We start from the raw sequence: 23,694 nt of genomic DNA on the forward strand, positions 1-23,694 counted from the left end.
ATATTAAAAGAGTAAAAGCTTTTTTTATGTAATGTAGGTTATATTTAATTTAATTTACTTTTATGCGAAGAGAAAATAGGAAGTCCTTCATGAACATTCAGATATTTCCAATTTTTGTGAAATCTTAAATGTTTAGTCAATAAATCATATAAACTCCCTAAATTTCAGTTTCAAAGGAATCTTATAAAACACAATATGGACACAAGCTCCCATTTGAAAATTCAAATATTTCAGATTTGCATTAAATTTGATCCATACTCATTAAGAGACCAATTAAGCAAGATTCCATGAATTTCATTTTTTCAAAAGACCTCTTAAGCTTAAGTCTTAAATTTTAGACATATTCTAGCATTAGAATCATGTCATGGATTTTCATCAAAATTGACATTAGGAATCTAGACATAAAGTTTAGTAGCACTATATCCTGATTTTAAGCTTCATACACGTTTGAAAATTACTTTGTTTTCTAAGTAAATATCTAGCAAATAGTCTGTAAACGATTTTATTTAACCAATAAATGAGATCCTGTCATTTATTCTCACTCTGGGGTCAGAGTGAACCTAAAGGAGTAATGACAATTAGGGAGTGGCTTCATACTCCCTGAAATTCCCAAATTGAGGTGTCATTTTATAATATAGTTTGATTAATTATTTAATGCTTGAATTATACCACAATGTGTAAGCATTAAAAAAAACTTATTTTTAAAAAAAAAATAAGTTTTTGAAAAAAAAATGGAAAAACCATACTAAAAAAAAAAATACTAAAAAAAAAAAATGGAAGTAAAAACATTTATAGGGGAAACATTAAAAAGATATGGCTGATTACAAATAAAATATTTAAAAATAAATCATTTCCTTATGAGATGAAAAATTGATTGAAATTGATTTTTCCCCCTTCTTGAAATGAAATAATCAAAATTTACCCTGGGTTGATTTGAATTTAAAAATTTATTTTCAATTGCAAATATTACAAGATTTTTATTTTTTTTTATTTTTAGTTCAATCTATGTATAACTGACCGATGCACCCACTCAATCTTATCCATTGTTTTCCTTCCTTATATATACATATATATATATATATATATATGATGGAATAGAAAACTGACTAGCATCAAATTGTCAAAGAATGAAGTAATAAAAAAAACAGATTCAAACAAATATATTTTTTAGTCTACTTATATATAGCAGCCTTTTTTTTGGCCTCTACCCTCTGGCAAGAAAGAAAAAAAAAATGGGTTGTTAAAAAACTAAGATTTGCATCATTTGGGCTACTATTCTCATCTTGATTGCAACGTTTCAGCTGATGTAACCTCCGACCTTCTCCAGTTGCATTTCTTTTCTTTTTTAATTACTCTCGTAAAATATTTCAATCCAAACTTCTGTACAGAGTAACAGAGTTCACTAAAAGTCTCAGAAAACAAAGTATCAGAATAATTAAAAACTAATTTTTCATTTAATAAACAAAAAAATTAAGCATAAAATCATAAAATTAGTTTTCTAAGATTTTCGAGTTTAACAAAATAATGCTTTATAAAGACGTGGTTTACACCGATTCCACTTTCAAGTCAATCATGCAGGACACTTTTTTTTATTTGCGGACAATCATCCTTATCTTTATAGTTGTTGTTTCACAACGTTTCGGCCAACTATTCCTCTGACCTTTATCAGGTGATTAACCGCGACAGGATGAGAATGCTGAGTCTTTTAACTGTATCCTCAGTAATTACTGCCTTCCATAGTTGTTGCTGTCTCACTACGTTGGACCAGCTAATCTTCTGACCGGCTTTGGGTAGGATTGAAATCGCTATTTTCAGATAATGCTTACCTGGAACTGTAGAGATTCAACGTCTCTATCCACTGCGTTAATCTCTATGTTGAATCTGTATAGTTCCAAGTGAGAATTGTCTGAAGATGGCAGTTTCAATCCTAACCAAAGTCAAGCCAGAGGATCAGTTGGCCAAAATGTGTTGAGACGACAACTATGGAAGGCAGTAATTGCTGAGGATGCAATTAAGAGATTCAACATTTCTATCCCGTCGCGGTTAACAACCTGACGAAGACCAGAGGAATAGTTGGCCAAAACGCCGTGAAACAACAACTATAAAAGATGAAGATAATAGTCTGCAAAAAATAAAATAAAATATACAAATTGCTCATCTCAAAAAGAAATCCAATAATTAAATAACATATGCGGGACACATCGAATCTGATACAATCATCAATGAGATCGGACATACATTTTTTTTCTTTTCTAGAGACCTCCACCCCCTGGTTAAAAACAAGAAAATGAGGAAATAGACAAAATTTTTTTGTAAATTACAAATTCTTGTTCTATGATTAGGAAAATTAGGAGCTTTGTTGGGAAAGATGTTGCTTTTCGGCAGAACAACATTTACTGGAACCACCAGTCTAAGCTATTTAAAGAATTAAGTGATAGCAAGGAGGCTAGAATTCAGAATACTTTAAATGCAGACGACACTAGAGAGTGATGGGGTGGAATTTTGTCTGTCGAAAAGTATAGCTGACTGGGAGATGCCAGATCAATTTTTTAGGGATGCAGCATATGGAGGACATTGTTATAATCATTAATGACGTGAAGATTGTCATTTGAAAAGTGGCGAACTAATAGACGTCTAAAAACCAAAAGTTTCAGGAAAAATAATTAAAAAGTAATTAAATTTAATTTAAAAAAAAATCATTAAAAATTTTTTTTTTTTTTAATTAAATTTAATTATTCAGTTTTCTATCATTTTTTAAACTTTAAAGATTCTCCGGTTCCAAAGGATGAAGATAGAATTAAAATCAACAGAAAACATGAAAAACGACGTCCAGACTAAGGAGAGTAGTTCAAATAATCTACAGGGTGGTCCAAAAGTCAGGTAACATCGCAATCTCCTCTCCAATAAATAACTTTAAAGACGCTATTGTATCAGGCTTCTTGCCATAAACGCTATCCTTTACATAGCCCCAAAGCCAGAAATCAGGAGGGGTAAGATCCCTATATAAGATTATAATGGATCATATTGTTTTTTCTACCTTTAACATGTTACCTGACTTTTTGACCACACTGTAGATTATTGATCGTCATCTCAGAAATCTAAAACGTAAAAAGAAAAAAAAAATTAACAAATTTCAGATGGATTTAATAGAATTGAAAGAAAAAAAAGGATAAAAAATGTATTAATTTTTATTATTTGTTGTTTTTGTTTTTAATGCGAACACTATCTTCTTAACGTGCCGAATGGTGTAAAACTCAAGAACCTTTCTGTCAAACTAGTGAACCTGCACAGAATTTCTAACGGAACCTTTTTATTTAATCCATGGGAGTAGAATGCTTTTATCCTGCAATGGTCTCTCGCATAATGGATAAAGTATGTGGTAAAATTCAGCTGTAAGTTACACTCTTCTGGAGATTGAAGGTTCAATCCTCAGTGTAGCGGACACTCAGAATACAGTTGCGAATTTCTTGGGACTTCTATTCAGATATGGTACAAGAACATGATAGACCCGTAAATTAAATAAAGCATTCCATTTGAAATTTCCTGAAGATTCCCAAGTTCAATGACACACCTGGAGAAAGTCGAAGATTATATCGACCAAAACGTTTGAGTGAATAACACTTAAGATGAAAATAGTAATCCAAAGAATCTAAATAATATGAATAGTTAATCCTCATCTAAAAAAAAATTCAGAAACATTTTATTTTATTATTTATTTTTTTAGTATTTTTTATTTTATTTATATTTTATTATTTATATTTTATTATTTTATTTTTTATTATTTATTTTAATTTATTATTTATTTATTTCATTATTTATTTTAATTTATTATTTATTTCATTATTTATTTTAATTTATTATTTATTTTAATTTATTATTTATTTATTTCATTATTTATTTTAATTTATTATTTATTTTAATTTATTATTTATTTATTTCATTATTTATTTGAATTTATTATTTATTTTAATTTATTATTTATTTATTTCATTATTTATTTTAATTTATTTATTTATTTCATTATTTATTTTAATTTATTTATTTTATTTTTTATTATTTTATTTATTTTTTATTTTTATTATTTATGTTATTTATATTTTATTTATTTATATTTTACTATTTTATTATTTATTTTCATTATTTATTCATATATTATTTATTTTCATTATTTATTCATATTATTATTTATTTTCATTATTTATTTATTTATTTTTTTTTTTTTTTAGATATTTGTGGCTAACTTTTTTAACTTTTGAAACACATATTCTCCCCAACCCCCAGTTAGAATATCGTAAGCATATAAATGTCTAAGTATATGCAAATCTGAGTCAGCCTTACAATTAACCTCTTCACAATAGGAGCCTGCTATATATACTGGGGGGGGGGGGCCAGTCTGACGCACTAGAGTAGAGAGGGTTACATATTTGCGCTTATCTGTAATTGATGAAACTAATCTTTTTTTTTTTTCTTTACACAAGCAGAAAAAAAACATCCATCTACAAAAATGATTCGATAATTTCCCTGATTAAGAACAGCGACAAAAGACAAAAAAAAAAAAAAGATACAGAGACAGTATTATTTAAAAAAAAAAAAAAAAAAAAAAAAAAAAAGAGAAAAAGAAAAAAATAATTGAATAAATAAAGATCACATCCTGGATTTCTAATGACGACGACACAAAAGCCAAAGTTTGCACAATGTGTGTGTGTGTGTGTGTGTGTGTGTAAGTTTTGAGGAGACGGTTCAGTGGGTTTCATTTTAAAGCTCTCTACAGGTACGTGGTAGATTGGTGGGAGAAAAGCTGAAACCAACAGTAACAGTTCTTTGCATTTATTAAATTTTAGTTTTTTTTTTTTTAGTTTTTTTTTTTAAATATTTTTTTTTTTTTTGTGTGATTGGTTATCATTTTCTCACCAGTGTGAATGGACAGAATGTAATTGCAATTTCTTTACCAGAGCCCGCATACTGAGTCTTAATCTCTACCGACTGTCGAGAAAAGGGAGAGGGGAGAAGATTTGAACTGTAATTTTTTTTTTTTTTTTTTTTTTTTCCTTAATCTAGGTGACCAAACGCTAGGCCAGCCAGCAGGCCAGTTCCTGGCCACCGCCACGTCCACCACCTCCACAGCAGGTAGTCAGCTATGCCAAAAGTGATTGTATCACAAAAAACAGCTTTTTTTTTGTCTGTTTTGCCAACATCACAGTCATCATCAGTAGTGTCCATGCCACGACAAATATCACCATACCACTATACCATCACCACCACCAGAAGAAGTTGCTTTTGAATGTCGCCCTTCAAGCACCATCGAGACAGCAGCTACCTGCCAGCCACTGTTGGTTTAAATGATGAACAGCGGAGGTTTCGCCATTTTTTTTTTTTTCTCCCGCCCTTCACAAATAATGCGGTGTTTCCTGACCAGTCAGTAACCGAAAGATAGAGGTGGGCATAGTCTTCATATGAATCTGTAAAAAAGAAAAAACAATTTATTAAAACTAAAATCTAGTTTGCATATCAATACAAAGGAAAATAATACTAATGTAATAAAAATGGAGACCTTTTTATACGAGCAAAAAGGTTTTATTCAACATAAAATACGACCAGTACAGATACATAACAAATGAACGACAAACAGAACACTTCCTACCATTGTTCCTAAAATCTAATTTATAAAACTCACTATGTCTGTCTGTCTGTCTCCATATGTTCAAACTATCTCTTCCGAAACTAGAAGTCACAGCATAACGTACTGACTAAGAAAGGAACAAGCAGATTATATTATATACTTATATATTATTATATACTCAGCAAAACTAAATGCCAAAGTTTAATTGAAATAATTTTGAAAACAATATCACAGAACAATACAGACTATAAACAAGTCATGATTCAGCACAATCACGTTGACACACCGGTTCTCGCCAGATCACTAAAGTTAAACAACGTTGAGTCTGGCCAGTACCAGATCGGTGACCATTTGGGAAGGCTAGGCGCTGTATGTACCTTTTGGGAAGGTTGGGCGTGGGGCCAGCACCCTCACCTTGTAAAAAGAACTCCTCGCTACAAAAACATCTACAAAGTTGCCTATGCCCCTTCAGGGACTCAAGGGCTAGGGAGGGGGGGGGTTAAATCAATAAATATTATTATTACTGCAAGCAGTGAATGATGTTTCTTAAACCAAAATCAAATCAAAAAATAATTTAAGGAATCAGCTTATCCATCGGAAAATAAGCTCAAATTTTTTCGATTCCAGGTTACAGATGGATGGATAAGTAATAAGATGGAAAGCTTGATTGAGATTGTCGGACTGACTTCCTCATCTTCGTTGTTATTGTCACAACGTTTCGGCCGTTTTGCCCTCTGGCCTTCGTCAGGTGTTTTGTATTGAACTGGGGAACCGTTTGTTAGGAGTCTCGAACTCAACCCTTTATTATTATTACGGGGGTACCGTGTTCGGACTCCAGCTAGGCTTTGGGACATAGTTGCTGATTCTCTGTTTTCAATGTTACTTTTTCACTGCCTTCGTTCAGGATTGAACTCAGCACCTTTGGGTAACTGTAAACTTTTGATACAACGTCTAGGACCACTCGGCCATATGTCACTAGGACAAAAAAAAAAATACAGACAATTACTAAGATGGAAAGCATATAAACATTTGTTAACTGTGACTCGTAGAGTCATACTCAATATTTTTTCCACTTTTTATAAACTCTGCTCTATCTTAAGTCTAATATATAAAAAGCACTATATCTGTCCGTCTGTTTGCCTCCAAATTTTCAAACTCTATCTCTTCCGAAACTAAAAATCGCAAAGCGGCGTTCGGGGCCTCACATGATTGGATTTTTTATGGATTGTTCTTTTATGGGTCTTTAGCAATTTAAAATTGTTTTTAAGGAGTCAAAATTGAAAAAAATCGTTATACATTTTGTACATTCATCTTAGTTTATTTTTAATCAGTTCATATGCGTGTCACGCTGGTAAAGTGGTAACGTCACCAGCTTTGAATTCTACAGTTTTGCTTTCGGTTTCAATTCTAGCTGATGGCACCCAAATATTGTTTTTTTTTTTTTTCACTTTTGAAATCACGACTATAATAATATATACGAAATCTAGACAAATTAAAATATCATATTTAAGCGTATTTTATGACCAGGCATCCCCGCTAATTAACATAATTTTTTAAGTAGAGTAGGAGTTACAATTTTTATCACATATTTGCACTGAACTAATTGGATTTAAATAGTTTACGTATACTGCTTTCACATTTTTTTTTTTACTTATTAAGACCTAAAGGCCACTCAAAGATAAGGGTAAATGGGCGTAGAGCAATCATTGGAACAACAGTGGGTTAATCATTAGCAGTGGAAACTTCGTATGATTTGATTATTTAAGTGGACAGCTCAGCAAGAACTTGTTTACATTGGACTTGAAAACAACTATATTGTAGCCAGCTGGAAACCAGGCCAGCAGAACAAAGTTCTACAGGCGGGCAATTCTAAGAAAAACTTTGTTCATGGAATCTACATTTAGGTTTAGACAGACAGGGAGTCCGGGGAAATTGTTGATCTGCAAAAATTATTTATGTAGTCTACAAGCTATGATAAACTTATATTTAAAAAAAAAAAAAAAAAAAAAAAAAAAAGAGAAAATCTGAGATGAGAAAAACATTGGTACCGTCGGTTTCAAATCTGATATAAGGGGACCAGTTTATTGTTGAAAAATACTGGACTCTCTTCAGAGTCAACCTCTGTCATTACAAATTCTGGAACATAGCTGTAAGGGTAGGTAATGTGGGCTATATTTAGTTGAATTGAAAAGAAGATAAAAGGGATGGATAACCTTTGTAAAAATTCAAACTGAAAAGTAAATTCTATGGTCAGCAATTTTAGATTTTAACACGACAAAAAAAATTCTTTATTTGGCCAATCAACTCTCGTGTCCTGACTTCCTTATTCCTCCCACACATCATCCCTCACAGACTCCCTGCCTTCCTCGAATCTCTTATGCCACTCAAAAACTGATGCTCGATTCATGCAAGATGGTACAAAAACAATCTGAAGCATTCCATACGTTTCTGCGTCATTTTTTCCAAGTTTAAAACAGAATTTTATTGCATATCGTTTTTCTAAAGTGTCGTCACGTCCAGATTGCAATTTTGAAATTCATCAACTGTAGCAATCAGGCTTTAGTAGGATGTATTTCAGTTCCTGCTCTAGCTGTTCATTTGAACCTGAGGTAATAAAAATTGGTCAGTCATTCGTAAGATGTAAAGCAATAGCACACTAAACTTTCAAGAGATTACGATAATTTTAAATGTCTGTACGTAGTGGAACAATAAAAGCAAGAGCAAAATATTGTCTTGTCATAGCCCTAGTCTAGCGGTTATCCTTTTCATCCAGTGCTTAACAGTACATTACAGGGACATATATGTCACTAATGATTAAGTCGTTCATCCTCACATGTCACACATTGTCTAACTTGGGGCTTTTTCTTTGGACTTTTGGTTAGGAGCAAAGTGTAATAACTGTTCTGAAACTACACTTTATCTTTTCTCTCTATGATCAGCGAAAGAGGAAGCGTAGATCGGTAGAATTCGGTACTTATGCAGTATAAGGGCCGCGGTATCATCGAAATAATCTGGGCAGCTTACGGAAAACACTTACTGGAAAGGTATCAAAACGATGATCACCTTAACCCTAATCCAAAAAGTTATAAAGAAAACATTTCTCTGCTATTATTGGTTTATTATTTTTTAAAAAAAATCTAAATATTTGGATTTGAAGAAAAAAAAATCATAAAAATCATAATCAAAAAAATTTTGTTTGCTATAGCAAAATGAAATAACATACGAATGTTTTGTGCAATTATTTCAAAGTAACTATTTTAAGATACAAAAAAAAAAAAAAAGTCGGTATCATTTATTTCATTAGTTTTAATATTTGTGCATCAAAAACTATTAAAACACATTTCGTTCCTATATCTGTATTTCGCAATGAAAAACGTTGTCACAAATTCCTTTTCGTTTGCTGTTTTTTCTTTTATTCACAATCTCATTAAACGCAAAAGATTTTGGTAAAAAAAAAAAGAAAAAAAAAAAATTTTTTTTTTTTTTTTTTTTTTTAAATTTTGAGTAAAAAAAACCTGTTAAAACGCATTTCATTCCTATATTCACATTTCGCAATTTTAAATGACCACGACGCCAAAATCGATCAGCCATGTTGGCTAATCAACCTACAAAAGTCCATATAACCCCCAGAATTATTGTCATTAAACATCTCTCGTACAATTATGAAGGCACTGGTCAGCAAGAGGGACACAACTTCCACAAATGCTCAGGAGGGGGCAGGGGAAATGAGCATCGACTTTTTTGTTTGGGGTCTGTGCACGTCAAATCGATTATTAATGCCTGGCAGCCCCCCCCCCACCCGCCCCCTAGCAAAAATAAAAAATTTTGGTTCTCAGTTTATGGCAAATTGTGTTCACCTCCCTTCCCCCCAAAACAAAAGGTGGCCATAAAGTGTGTGCTCAATTTACGTTAAACTATTATATACAAGTGATCTACCTTTTTTGAGACTGACAGTATTTTAAATTTTTGCTGGAATTTTAAACGTTATTTTCGTTTTCAGCACACCCAAAACCCTTTTTTCGAAAGAAACATTTCTTCATATATGTTAAAATTACATGTTGGCTCGAATTGTAAATGTGACTTTTAAGGATTGGTCGAAGGTGGAAAGAATCCTCGTATTTACCCCCTTTTTTATTGTTTGTATTTATTAAATAGTGTCGCAAAGTACTTGTTTGCTAGAATTTTAAACATGAATTTTTGTTCTAAGGAGTGCTGAAGTCGTAATTTGAAAGGATTGGTTAAAGGTGGAAAGAATCCTCATATTTACCTTTTTTTGTAATAGTTAAATAACGTGTTTAAGTGAAATCAAAATTTAATGACGTATAATAAAAGTGTGATGCGAATTTATTAGTATTTATTTGCTTTCCCACCAAAGAAACATGTGACACGAGGTCGTTTTTAAAGTAGGGTTAAACCAGCTCCCAAAAAAAAGGGAATAAATACAAACAATAAAAAAGGGGGTAAATACGAGGATTCTTTCCACCACTGCTCCAGAAGATATCTCATTACTGATGCAATTCTCTATCTATATAAAAGCCAAGTACGTCTAAGGATGGAATACTGTTGCCATATCTGGGCAGGAGCTGCTAAAAACAGCCTATCCTGCCTTGACAGAGTACAAAATAGACTTCGTGGCTTAGTGGGGGATGCCCTTTTCTCTACCCTGCAACCTCTCTCCCACAGAAGAGACGTTGCGAGCATATCCTTGTTTTATCGTTATTTCCATGGCAGGTGCTCGTCTGAACTCCAATCTCTGGTCCCCCCTCGCCAATCTTTCACGAAAAACACCCGTCTAGCTGAATCCACTGTGAAAAATTTCCCCCCCTCTATACCTGTGCCTAAATCAAAATGCGGATTCCATGAACAAAGCTTCTTTCTTAGAACTGCACGCCTGTGGAACTCTGTTCCGTCTGCCTGCTTCCCACCGGACTACAACTTGGATGTGTTCAAGTCCAACGTTAACAAATCCCTAATGAACCACCCCTTTAAGTAAACACTTCATCAAATCTCCACACTAACGTAATGTACTTGCAATAACCCTTATCCCTGAGTGGCTTCCGGGCCTTGATAAGTGGTGATCACTGTGTAAAAAAAAAAAAAAAAACTCTAGTTGAGTCCAAAAATAGTAATTGTCTCAGTATAGAGGGTTTCCCCTCCATTGACTAGGACAAATTACCTTAAGTGCAGCATTTGCAGAACAGATACTACACTTTGATCCAGCCCGAAGGCCAAGAAGTATTTATTTGCTTCCCCACTGAGCAAATTAGGCACAAGGCCGTTTTTTTAATGTGGAGAGAGAGGGAAGGGGAGGGAAAAGGGGACCAGCTCCTGATGGGTGGGAAATGGGAGCTGGATAGTGACAATTGGTATGAAGGCTTGCCCCTACATTGACCAGGGTCTTATATGTGGGGTTGCCCCCACATATGGTCTTTGCTTGCAGTATCTGCCAGAACAGATACTACACTTTGATCCTGTTGGATTTATTTGCTTCCCCATTGAGCAAATTAGGCACAAGGCCGTTTTTTCATGTGGAGATAGAGGTGGGGGGGAAAGGGGGGACCAGCTCCCGAGAGGTGGGAAATGGGAGCTGGAGAGAAACTGTTGGTATGAAGGGTTGCCCCTACAGTGACCAAGGTCAGATATGTGGGGTTACCCCCACATATGGTCTTTGCTAGTCATAGCTTGCAGCATCTGTCGGAACAGATACTACACTTTGATCTTGTCGCCCGAAGGCCAAGAACAACAGAAAAAAGGCAAGAAACATGGAAACATAAATCGAATCGAAAACTCGAAAGCCAAATGCAACGAAATATTATCGGATGCGTCCCTAGAACTACTATTGGGGTATCTTTATTAATAAAATAAAAGGTTAATCTAAATTAATTGTTAACCACATCTTAACATGTGAAATAATATCGTGAATTAATTTTGTAACCATTTACAATCTGTGTAGCAGTTATAATGCAAACAAATGTGAAAACTTCAAAATCGAATATCCGATTATAGTTTGTGGATATAAACAAACAAGCAAACATACGAATTGAATCCGTGACCGGAAAGCCAAAACTATTAAAGCACAACTAGATTGAGAAGAGGCAATAATCGTGTGGAAATACTTACTTCTCCGACCGAGTTGGCCAACAAGGCAACTATCTTTTCATGCTGCACAGCCACGACACTCTGGTTGTTTATTTCAATAATACGATGACCTACTCGCACACCGCCACGTTCAGCAATACCACCACGCAATAAACTACAAATCTGGAATTTAAAAGAAATATTTGTTATTTTAATTACAACAATATGTAACTAGTCACAACTTCCTTCGATAAAAATATTACATTTCCGCATCAGATACTGAAACATTAGGGATTTTTTTTCAACCGAATTCAAATGAAATAAAACCAAAACCAAATATGGGATAGGGAATAAAAAATAACATTTCTGGTACATATGGATTTCAGATTTGAAGCATCTATTATTTGATAAAGAGGTTTTTCTTTGAAATATTATGAAATATGGTCAATTAGTGATATTTTTGGTATGTGTATGAATTTATCTATATTAGACATTGGTATTGTGAATCAATAATATTTCCAAATATTTAGTTCTTTGAAGTTTATAAGGAGACAAAATATAGGAATAATTTCTCCTGTAAATCACTTAAATTCCATTGGTTGTGGGCCACATCGATATTTATTGTGGTGTAGCCATAAAAGATCATTAACAATCTACACAGGAGATTTGAAATGCATACTATTTGATGAAGAGGTCTTTCCTTGAAATCGACCAATCAAAACATTTCATTTCGTTTTTCTCTTCAACCCCAATGCATTTCCATTTCTAGAATTCTGTTTTTTTTTGGGTTTTTTTTCATGTTTACCTGTAAGGCATACTGCTACTTGGCTACTATTTGGGACCACGCCTAGATTATGTTACATTTAAACTTCTGCATATCAGTACAACCAGGGAAACAAGTAGCAGGAAGAGAATTCCAAAGTCTAACTGTTTGAGGGAAGAAACTCAGAGTAGAAAGCTTTCTGGCATTTAGGGACCCCACCAGCAAAAGGGGTGAGATTTTATTGCTAAGCAGGTTTGTCAGAGATATGTATTTCGAGGGGGCACAGGTGCGATGAGTTCATCAGAGTACATTCCATTAAAACATTTATAAAACAGGTACAGAGAAGCAAGATTGCAGCAATGAGACGGGGGTTGAGGCTTAGTTGACAAAGTGGGATATATTAGATTGAAAACTTTTTCTGAACCCTATTCTAGAGGGAGAGGCTAGTGGTAGACGCACCAGCCCAGATGTGGCAACAATACTCCATGCATGGGTGAATGGTGGACTTGTAGAGGTACAGGATACTCTCAAGTGTGAGTAGTTTTCTAGCTTGATAGAGGGAACCCACCTTCTTTGCAGCAGCCTTTGCAATGTCCTTAATGTATTTGTTCCAGTTCATATTGCCTGTGAATGTTAAGCCAAGGAGTTTGAAGGAAGAATTCTCAGGTAGGGTATTATCATAGATATCGATGGTTGAAGAGGTGTCTTGTAATTGTTAAAGGAAAGCAGCTTAGTTTTACTAGCATTAAATGTTACCTTCCATTTGCGGCCCTATTTCACTACCGCCTGGAAGTCATTTTCTAATGATTCTGCCATTGTCTTAGATTTATGTACATCTGTTCTTCCCTCGTGAAGGTTATAGAGCATTGTACCATCAGTAAATATACCCATCTCGAACACTATATTATCAAGGAGGTAGTTTATGAATATCAGGAATAATAGTGGTTCAAGGATCAACTCCTTAGGCACTCCCACATTAATGTTATGCTGCTTGGATGTACATCCATCAATGAAAACTGGATTGTCAAAAAATGACAAAATTAATATCGTTTCAAAGATCAATGTCTCGGACGACAAATATCGAAAAATTGGCCAAAAAGATTAATTCTTTAACCATCAACTGGACCGTTATCGCAAGGAGGGGTCGATTTTTAGTACTGACATTTTTGCAAATCATTCAAGCCTCGCGTGAATAACAATGCATAAAACAGGTTATTTCGAACGCCTGTGATGTCACAATCGTGGTGGGTGCATCGATAAGACCGTTTGCTTTTTTAAACCTCCTTTCCGTCTTATGCATTATGAGTTCGAGCCTGCCTACTACTGTTTTTTTTTTTTGCGCTCACGCGGGCACTTGTTGCTATTTTGACTTATTTTATTATTATTTTTTAATTTTTTTTAGGGCTTTGATTACACAACCAACCCCCTTACACACGCCCGCCTAGACACACCTGGGCAACGGCAGGTACCAACACTAGTTTATACTTAAAAATAGTTTTTATGGAAAATTGGGGGAAATTGCATTTTCCCTAGATGTGAACACCTTGAGAATACAGGGGACATACTTATCTCCCTTTTTGACACTTTAATGGCTGACATACTTTTTTAGACTAAAGCGAGAGACCTTTTTTTTTTTTTTTTTGCTAAAAATACAATAGCAGTTGTTCTCCTTGAATTTTCATAATTTTTGGATGTGTTACTATTTTCGACATGACAAGTAAGTATACTGTACAAGCACCCATTAATGTTAACAAAGAAACAAATGGTTGACTTACTACACCATTCTGCACGCTAAATCCAAGTTGATACTTCACGTCTGGTCGTTTAATAAGTACTTCGACCACAGGAGGACAAGGCACAACAGTAAGTTTCACCACAGTCTGCTGTCTGGCACCCTAGAATACGAAAAAAAAAAAAAACATTTTGTCACATTAGATGATTCAATGCAGCAGCAAGATATTTTTTTTTTTTTTTTTTTTTTAAATTCTTATTCACCCCAAACAAGACACAGTGACACTTAGATGTAAGGAGTTACTATTTGAGACCATATCTACAGGGACACTGTGGGGAGTTGAGCAGCGAGATGTCTATTCACATTACATTTAAACTTCTGAATGTCAGTATCGTCAGGGAAGCATGAGACCAGATAAGAAACTATTAGAGTAGAAAGATTTCTGGCATCTAGGAATATCTAGAGTGAAGAGGTGGGATTTTGCTCCTTGTCAGGTTAATCTGGTTTATTTAGTTCATGGGGGCACAAGTACTACAAGTTCACCCGAGTACATTCCGTTATAATACATGTCAAACAGACACAGGGAGACAACACTGCAGTGATGGTACAGGGGTTGGACTTTGGTAGATAGTGCGGGACCTATTAGATTGGAGATTCTTTTTTGGACTATCTATAGGGACATTGTGGGGAGTTGAGCAGCGAGATGTCTATTCACATTATATTTCAAATTCTGCATGTCAGTATAGTCAGAGAAGCGGGAGACGTGGAGGGAATTCCAAGATCTCCCAGTTCAGGATAAGAAACTATTAAAGTTGAAGACTTTCCAACATCTAGGTATCTCTACATGATAGATGGGATTTTGCCGCCTGTCGGGTTAGTCTGGGTTATTTTTTATGTCAGGAGGGAACACAAGTACTACAAGTTCATCAGAGTACATTTCATTAATTTATGTAAAACAATATTTATATTGCAACTTCTCCAAAGCTCTACGTTAAAAAAGAATGCGTCTGATATACCATCCGACTTAACTGATTGGTTGACCATCGGCCGAGACATCCACATATATTAAAAGAAATCCCAACAGAAACTGAACAAGCAGCAATCGTGCTCCTCTGGATGTGCTGCCGCCATTGCATTGCAGAAACTGCAGTGATGGGACTGGGGTTGAAGTTTGGTTGATAGTCGACAGTTCAAGATAAGAAATTATAAGAGTAGAAGGCTTTCCGAATTCTAGGTATCTCTACAGTGAAGAGGTGGGATTTTGCTGTTTGTCTGGTTGATCTGGGTTATTTATGTCACGGTGGCACAAGTATTACAAGTTCATCAGAGTACATTCCATTAAAATACATGTCAAACAGACACAGGGAGACAACACCGCGGCGATGGGACAGGGGTTGGAATTTGGTAGACAGTGCGGGCCCTATTAGGTTGGAGAGGCTAATAGCAGATGCACCCGCCCAGATGTGGCAACAATACTCCATGCATGAGCGAATTGTGGCTTTGCAGAGATATACGGTACTCTTAGGTGTAAGTAATTTTCTAGCATGGTAGAGAGCGGCAGCTTTCTTGTCAGCAGCCTTTGCAATATCTGTTCCAATTCATGTTTCCTGTGAATGTTAAGCCAAGGAATTTGAACAAAGAGTTACTCGAAACAGAGATAACAAAATAGAGATGCTAAAAAAAGAGGCACTTTTTTTTCATTTGTGTCTTAGAAGCCATTGTTCATGGCATTTCGTACAGATTGTGCGGAAGAGATGGTGGATGGCGATGATTTGGAAGAACTTGTATGAAAATGAAAATCATGATCAGTGATTTTAGTGTTAGGAATCTCCCAGAAAGAAGAATTTCTCCTGCTCAGTTTATGGAAATGAAGATAAGTGCAACTCGATTTTTTTGTGGCACTGTTAAGTTTTGCTTACATTAATACAGTGAAAGACAATGGAAGTGGCTCTTGGATTTACTTTCTGCAGTTGTGTAACTCTCTCTCTCTCCTTTAGTCCTCACATTCCATGAGTAATGTTTCTGACAAAGCAGGAAGAATTGCTATTTTCTACGTCAGAATCTATCCATCCAACACTTATCATTGGCAAGTTTTTAACCTTGAAGTAGTATTTTTTTTTTTTTTTAACTCCCTACATCAAGTGGCTTCATTTTTTGTCTGGAGTGATTTCCATTAAAACAAACAAAAAAGAAAAATCCCGAATGAGAACTCAGATGACGATAAAATATATTTAAATAACAAAATGGCTAGTAAAGTTGTTCAGGCGTTTTGTTAGATTAGCTAGTCAGAAGCAAAGTTTGATTTGTCAGCTTAAATGCTATTTATGCTCGACTTTAAAAATCCAACAAAATAACGGAGACAACAATCCTGGAATGACTTATGATCTCACAATATTTCGGCAGATGTAACTTCTGATTTTTAGATGTATCTTTTAAAACATTAGAATCTTTCTCGTCATAATTCAAGAATCTTTATCTTGGAGTTGGGAACCTGACTGGACATACAGCTTTAATAGTTAACAATCAGTTCTAATTGACAGTCTTCCAGAGGTTGAAGGTTCGATCCTTACTACAGTCGATAATTACTAACAATAACATTAATTAACACTTCTACCTGATCATGGCTGATAATATAAGAACAATCTACTCTTGTAGGTTAAAAAAAAGAGTTCAGTTCAAAATTCTGTACAAGTTCCAAAGTTCAAATAGAAGATTCCTTCTCTAATCTGAAGACATACTCCTGGAGAAGGTTAGAGATTATATTAGCGAAAACATTGTGAATATCACAACCAAAATTAAATTATTTGTTCAAAATATACAGATTGGGTAAAATTTTATGCTATTGAAATAAAAAATGAGATTCAATTTTTTTTCATGCGACTCATTAACATATTGGAAATAGCTGTAGTAAAAGTTATTAAAATATTTTAGACTTTATAGTAGGGGATCACATTTATATCAGATAAAATGATCAGCAACTTTACAAAAAGTATTATTGGTTACCCAATTTTTGACCACACACAATGAGCAATCATTTTTATTTTTGTATGAACCCCGACCCCATATTGCAATTCAACAGTTGGGGCTTAATGAAGAGTGTTTTTTAAAGACCCTGCTTTTCTCTAGTGAAATAAATACAGGACGTGTGTAAAGGAATGGGGGAGGGATATACAAGGAAAAATTAAAAAAAAAACAAAAAAAAACATGGAAAATATAGTAATCTGAAAATAAAATTTTTTTAAATTAAAAAATGTTGGCCATTTTGAAAATATAATATCCTATGTTGTTGAGAACTGGACAATTGTTTTATGTTGAATCTACATAACAGAAAAAAAAACTTTTAAATAAATAAATATAAATTTATAAAGATAAATATTTATCTTAGAATTAAGCTCAATATATCAGCTTATCAACTACAACTTCATTAATTGATTTTTCAAATTTGAAACTATTTGCTCCACTATAAATCAGTCCCACTTATATTCCAGATCCTTCTGTTGGCTTCAAAGATTAATATTTCAATAATTAATTGATTCTTCTTCAATTATCAAGTCTGTTGTTGCTGGCATCATCATGGCTCTCCAGTCCCCTATACATTTGGTCTTTTTAATAAGACCTATGATCGTGTTTCCAGTGACCGTGTTGAGACTGTCAGTGAACTTTGTTCACTGCCTTTCATTGTTTTTTTTTTTTTCAGCAATTAATTAACTAGCTAATTAGTTGATTGATATTTTCAATTCTATTTAAAATGTTTTTTGTTTCACAAAAAAGTTTGTGTTTTTTTTTATATAATTTTCAAATTTATGCTAAACAATTATGCACTTTTTACTAAAGTTTATGTGACACGATGGTATCATGATTGCATGCAGCAAGGTACATACCGCAGTGGGGAGAGTGTTTGACCAGACGAGATGTGGTGGGGAGTGCAGTGAAATGCAAAGATTTGATTAGCGATAAGGGACCAACTGCCATGCTGTCATTTTTAATTTGTCACAAAAAGCCAGATGGCATATCATCTCAAAAAATGGAGGCAGAATTAAAGTTATTTTCTTGAGATGTCGGAGATGTTTTGATTTGGGAAAAGTATTGCTGATAAAGACCTCCCAGAGTGTTGACTGAAGAAATCAAGAAAAACTGCCACAGATATCAGAAAGGAGAGGGAGAGGTGTTAAGTGATGGAGACAAAGGCCCTGAGAGGAAGAAAGAAAGGGTGTTTTTAATTAACCCTGCTCTCTGAGAGGGAGGCGAGGAAAAGGGGTTGTGCTTCGGAAAAAGGATTCTGAAAGGATTCAAGTTGAAAGCCAGCAAACTGAATGGCTGGCTGGTTAAGCACTCCTGACCTGGGGACCCTCAGGGCCTGATGTTATGATGTTAACTAGACTGTGTTAACAGGATTTGTGACTTTTGTGTGGTCTAGTCAGGCATTGTTCTCTAGTTGTAGTCAGTCACCTTAAACTAGACAGTATCAGTTGTGAACTGATGAAATTAATAAATAGTTTGTTATTGTGAGGACTCTTCATTTGCAGCAAGCTGACCGGACCAGCAGATGGATTAATGAACCCGGAGACTATACAGGACAAGAGACGATTGGATCTAGAGGCGAGGCGCCCCACCATGGAACACGATGTGGTGAAGACGGTCATAGGCCACTGTATATATATATATATACAATGTATGATCGGAAAAAGCACCTTCATATCGGGTGCCGTTCGACAAAGAAAATCACTGGTCATGTTTATCTTCTGATGAAAAAAGCTTATCTTTGAAAATCGATGGGTTAAGGATTTTTCTTTATCATAATTTTGTTTGAATTTTTGATGGATTAATAAATATTGTAATTCATTCATTTTTTTTTTTCATAATTAATTTTTTTATCATTAATTTTTTTTCCATATTTTCTTTTTCATAACTAAATTTTTTTTTTTTTCATAATTTTTTTTATCATTAATTGCTTTTCATAATTAACTGTTTTTATCATTAATTTTTTTTTTTTTTTATCAAGAATCTTTTTATTTTTCCATTGACAGGAACCATGACTAAGAGAAAACATTTTATTAAAAAATGAATATCTTTACAAGTTGAAATGAGATTCAAAATGCTTATAAATGCATAATAAAGCGACCATTATTATCGAAAAGTTTATCGAAAATACAATAAAACGATACGGTAAAACTATATTTACTTACCTTTATGTAAGTTTGACATGTGGACAGTGGAAGGCCGACCATACTGACCCCGTTGATAGAGATGATCTGGTCCCCAATGTTGAGCCCTCCACACCTGGCTGCGGGGCCTGATGGGGCCATATTGGCAAGGACTACAGTCGGTACCATAGAGCCCCAACCGGACTCCACAATTACAATGCCTATAGGTTCACCTTTTAGTTTGGGAACAATCACCTGAAAAATGGGATGAAAGTGAAGAAAAAAAAATGGTATTAGTTAAAATATATGGCAAGATTTTATCTTCTTCATACGAGGGTCAGTTAAACGTTTGGAAATATTTGCATACATGGATTTGAAAAGTAAACTGATTGTCTACATGGTTGACTAGGCTTTACAAGGCAATGATTCAGAATACGGGTCCCTAGTGTTTGCCAGAGTTGTTAAGGTTCTCTGATTCTCTTTAGTGTCTACAGCGTCGTGCCATCTATAATATAAAAGTGCATTTGTGTGTATTTTTTTGTGCATGTCTGGCAAAGGCTTTTGGAGGGGGGGGGATTGGCGTGCTCACTCATTCTTTAAACTTTTTATATACTGTCTAAATCATAATATATACGAGTTACGAACAGAGGTAATGTCTATCTTTAATTTCTCTGACTTTTACACGCTATTTTCGAGATTTTTTTTTTTTTTTTTTTTTTTTTTTTTTCAATCGCCGTGTTTTTGTTTCGCTTTTCAGTATAAAAAAGCAAAACTGAATTCGTATCAGCAGTTCCACGGCACTTGCGGCAGGTACGTCCAGAAAAGCAATAAAGTTTGATCAATGCAGAGGAAACCTCTTATATCAGACAATTGCTATTTATTGAGACACTCCACTTTTTATAGGGAGCTGGTTTCCCACTCCCTAACATCTTAGGAAAACGAACAGCCAAATTTTTTTTTGGGGGGGGACACAGCCGTGTAGTGAAAGCTGACTGCGATATATGTTTGACCCCATTATCATTAAAATCGCGCATTTAAGTTAAATTAAATCACATTTATGTTACTCTGCGTAGTGGGCGAATGGGTTACATGACAGGAGTTTTTTTTCACCTTCACTTCAAGGTTCCAGGTTCGATCCTACCTACCTACCTAACAAAACTTTTTTTTCTTTTACCACACGGGCGACGCCGGGCATTTATTTTTGTTTTTCCGATTTTTTAAAAGACGTTTAACATGGGGTTTGGATCTACCCCCCCCCCCAAAAAACAAACATTTTCCAGTTTTTTTTTGTTTTTTTTTGTTTTCAAGCCTATCGGCATACCAAAACTTTTTCTTTTCTTTTTTATCTACTCCCCCCTCCAACACAAACACCTACAAACACTCGGGCAACGCCGGGTACCCCCGCTAGTCTACAATATAAATCTCACCTGTCTGTTTAAATGTATGTTTGTCTAAACTTTCGACAGAGGCAACAGATTTTCACGAGGGTGGTATGATTTTGAAGCTCAACCCTTCAGACGACAAATATCGAAAAATTGGCCAAAAATATTAATTCCTTCACCCTCAACTGGGCACTTTTCTACAGGAAGGGGTTGCTTTTTTTGCAGATATTTTTGAAAGTCATTCCCTCTTTTCGATTGTCTAGCCCTTATTTAAACCGACGTCACTTCCGGTTTGGTGATGGCCGCAACAGCTAACGCGTCACATTTTTTTTTTTCACTTTCTTTTCCTCCTTCATGGTACAAGTTCAAGCCTCTTATTTTTTTTTTTTTTTTTTTGTGCTCGCAATTTTCCTTTTTTTCTTTTTTTGTTTGCTAAACCAACACCCTTACACACATCTCTACTTTCTTTTCAACCTTTGCGGTACGAGTTCAAGCCTGCCTGCCTACAACTTTTTTTTTTTTTTTTTTGCTCAACACACACCTCCAAACACTCGGTCACCCAGGCTAGTCAGATATATATACTACATATCTCCTGCCGTGACCTTGTTCCTTCTAACAATTGTTTCCGTCCATTTTTGTAAATATACACATTGATTGTAAACAAAATTTACCAAAAAGGCTTCAGCAATGCATAACATGCAATGATTTGGCAGCCAAACCCAATATTTGTTTAATTAAAAAAACATTTAATTTTATATTCGTTTTTTATATTTTATCACTTTAGGCATAATGTAAATGTTGCTTAAAACTTTTTTTTTTTTTTGCATTTAAAACTTCATGAAGCATTATGTCCACAAAAATTGATAAATTGTCACACACATATATATATATAAAAGCATTTCATCCAAGGTATGAAAATTGTTAAACAAAATGTTTTTACATTTAAAAATAAAGGTACAAGATTCAATTTGAAATTTATTTATCTTCAAAGTGCACTTTTATAAAGTTTACAAAGTAACGTATAAAAATTTAATTTAAATTGAATCAAAAAATTACCTTTGATTTATTTTATGTAATGTATATTCTGTTGCACTTTAAAAAGAAATCATTGAAAATTTTATATCTATATCATTAATTGCTAGATGAAAGATAATGTTTTTAAATTGTAACAAAATGTATATTACATAAAATAAATCCAAGGTAATTTTTTGATTTAATTTAAATTAACTTTTTATACTTTACTTTGTAAAATTTATAAAAGTGCACTTTGAAGATAAACAAATTTCAAATTGAATCTTGTACCTTTATTTTTAAAGCCTATAGTAAAAACATTTTGTTTAACAATTTTCATGCCTTGGATGAAATGCTTTTCTAACTTGTATATTATCTTTTTAAGATTACATTTTAAAACTCTCTTTCTCTCTAATTCAGTTTGTATTTCTCCTCACACCACAACTCATTTTTGCAACCCCCTCTTTGTATTATTACAGGTCTGAATATTCTCTCCATTTCAGTTTGTATTTCACCTCACACCACAACTCATTTTTTGCACCCCCCCCTCTTTCTAATACAGGTCTGAATAATGAGAAAATATGAATTTTTTTTTTAACAAAAACTTTAAAATAACTTTTTTAGATTAATTTTTTTTAAACTTCTTTCAGAATAGAAAATCTTTAAAATTTAATAAGGAACATATTTTATATAGGTTTCATTAACAAATATTCAGTGCATAACGAGAAAAATGGAGATGAAAATTTCAAAAGGATTGTATAACTGGTTACGGTCAATAGTAGTCCTCACCAGCGAAAGTCTTTGTTATTGTTATTCTATTATTATTATTATGCTCTTTTGCATGAGGACATTATATATATATATATAATGTCCTCATGCAAAAGAGCATAATAATAATAGAATAACAAAAAATTCTCTCTCTCTCTTTATATATATATATATTATATATATATATATAATATATATATATATATATATATATATAAAGAGAGAGAGAGAGAGAATTTTTCCTGATTCTGATACAATTACAGATTCAAATTATTCTTACATTTTTAAATATAATTGTTTGTTGAAGAAGGTTAAGGGGATAGGAACGATTGGACGACAGCAAAAACCCATGTAAAATGTGCGTATATTTTCACAAATGCAAAAATTCAGTAATGCGTGTGACCTATAGATTTTTAGTTTTACTGGTAGTTTAAAATCAATAATTATTTGTCATTTAATCAGTAATGAAATCCGTGGAAAATTAAATTTTAAACAAATAGAAATAAAAACAAAATCATTTTGAGCATCGGAAAATATGCATAACAGTTTCTGATTCTTATGATTCAAAATGTTCTGATTTTTTCGATAATATGTGTCAAGTGTGCTTGAAAGCCAAATTACAATGCAATATTATAAAAATAAAAAAATATTTTACTTGTCTGAAACTTATAATTTAAATAATTTTCGAAGTCAAACGCCATCGTTAGCATTTTGTTTCTTTTTTTCTTTTTCTTCCTTTTTGATTTTTTTTATCGGAGATGGAAAAAAGAAAGAAAAAAAAATACTGAGGATGGAGTTTGATTCCAAAATATATTTAAATTACAAATTTCAAACAATTAATTTTTTTTTTTTTCGTAATATTACGTTGTAATTTGGCTTTCAAGAGTACCTGATGCATATTTTTTTTTTTATTCAAATTAAATCAACGCTTCTATAATGAACTCACACCCCTGACATATATTTTTAAAATAATAAATGGAAAAACTCAAGGGATCTGACTGACTGCAGATTACTATTTTTAAAATGTTATGATGTAGCATATTCTAAGATATATCATAACATTTGATTACTATTCTTTAAATGTTATGATGCATCATATGATATAGCATTTGATTTTTATTTTTAAAATGTTATGATGCATCATATGATATAGCGTTTGATTTTGATTTTTAAAATGTTATGATGCATCATATGAT

At 33.5% G+C, this 23,694-nt stretch overlaps 1 protein-coding gene across 42 annotated transcripts in view; it reads right to left on the reverse strand.

Annotated features, from left to right (window-relative positions):
- Nucleotides 1-4,909: 4,909 nt before the first annotated feature.
- Nucleotides 4,910-23,694, reverse strand: part of LOC145258348 (uncharacterized) — a 393,885-nt gene continuing 375,100 nt past the window's right edge. For all 42 annotated transcript variants that reach the window (XM_080116584.1, XM_080116585.1, XM_080116581.1 and 39 more), the window contains 4 exons: nucleotides 19,380-19,592; nucleotides 14,237-14,356; nucleotides 11,741-11,881; nucleotides 4,910-5,459 (listed from right to left, as the gene is read on the reverse strand). In XM_080116584.1, coding sequence (XP_079972710.1) covers nucleotides 5,388-5,459; nucleotides 11,741-11,881; nucleotides 14,237-14,356; nucleotides 19,380-19,592 — 546 coding nt within the window. In that variant the 3' untranslated portion in view covers nucleotides 4,910-5,387. The remainder of the gene's footprint in view (nucleotides 5,460-11,740; nucleotides 11,882-14,236; nucleotides 14,357-19,379; nucleotides 19,593-23,694) is intronic.

This window comes from Euprymna scolopes, chromosome 33, assembly GCF_053919585.1.
Source record: "Euprymna scolopes isolate OS-2025 chromosome 33, ASM5391958v1, whole genome shotgun sequence".
Lineage (NCBI taxonomy): Eukaryota > Metazoa > Mollusca > Cephalopoda > Sepiida > Sepiolidae > Euprymna > Euprymna scolopes.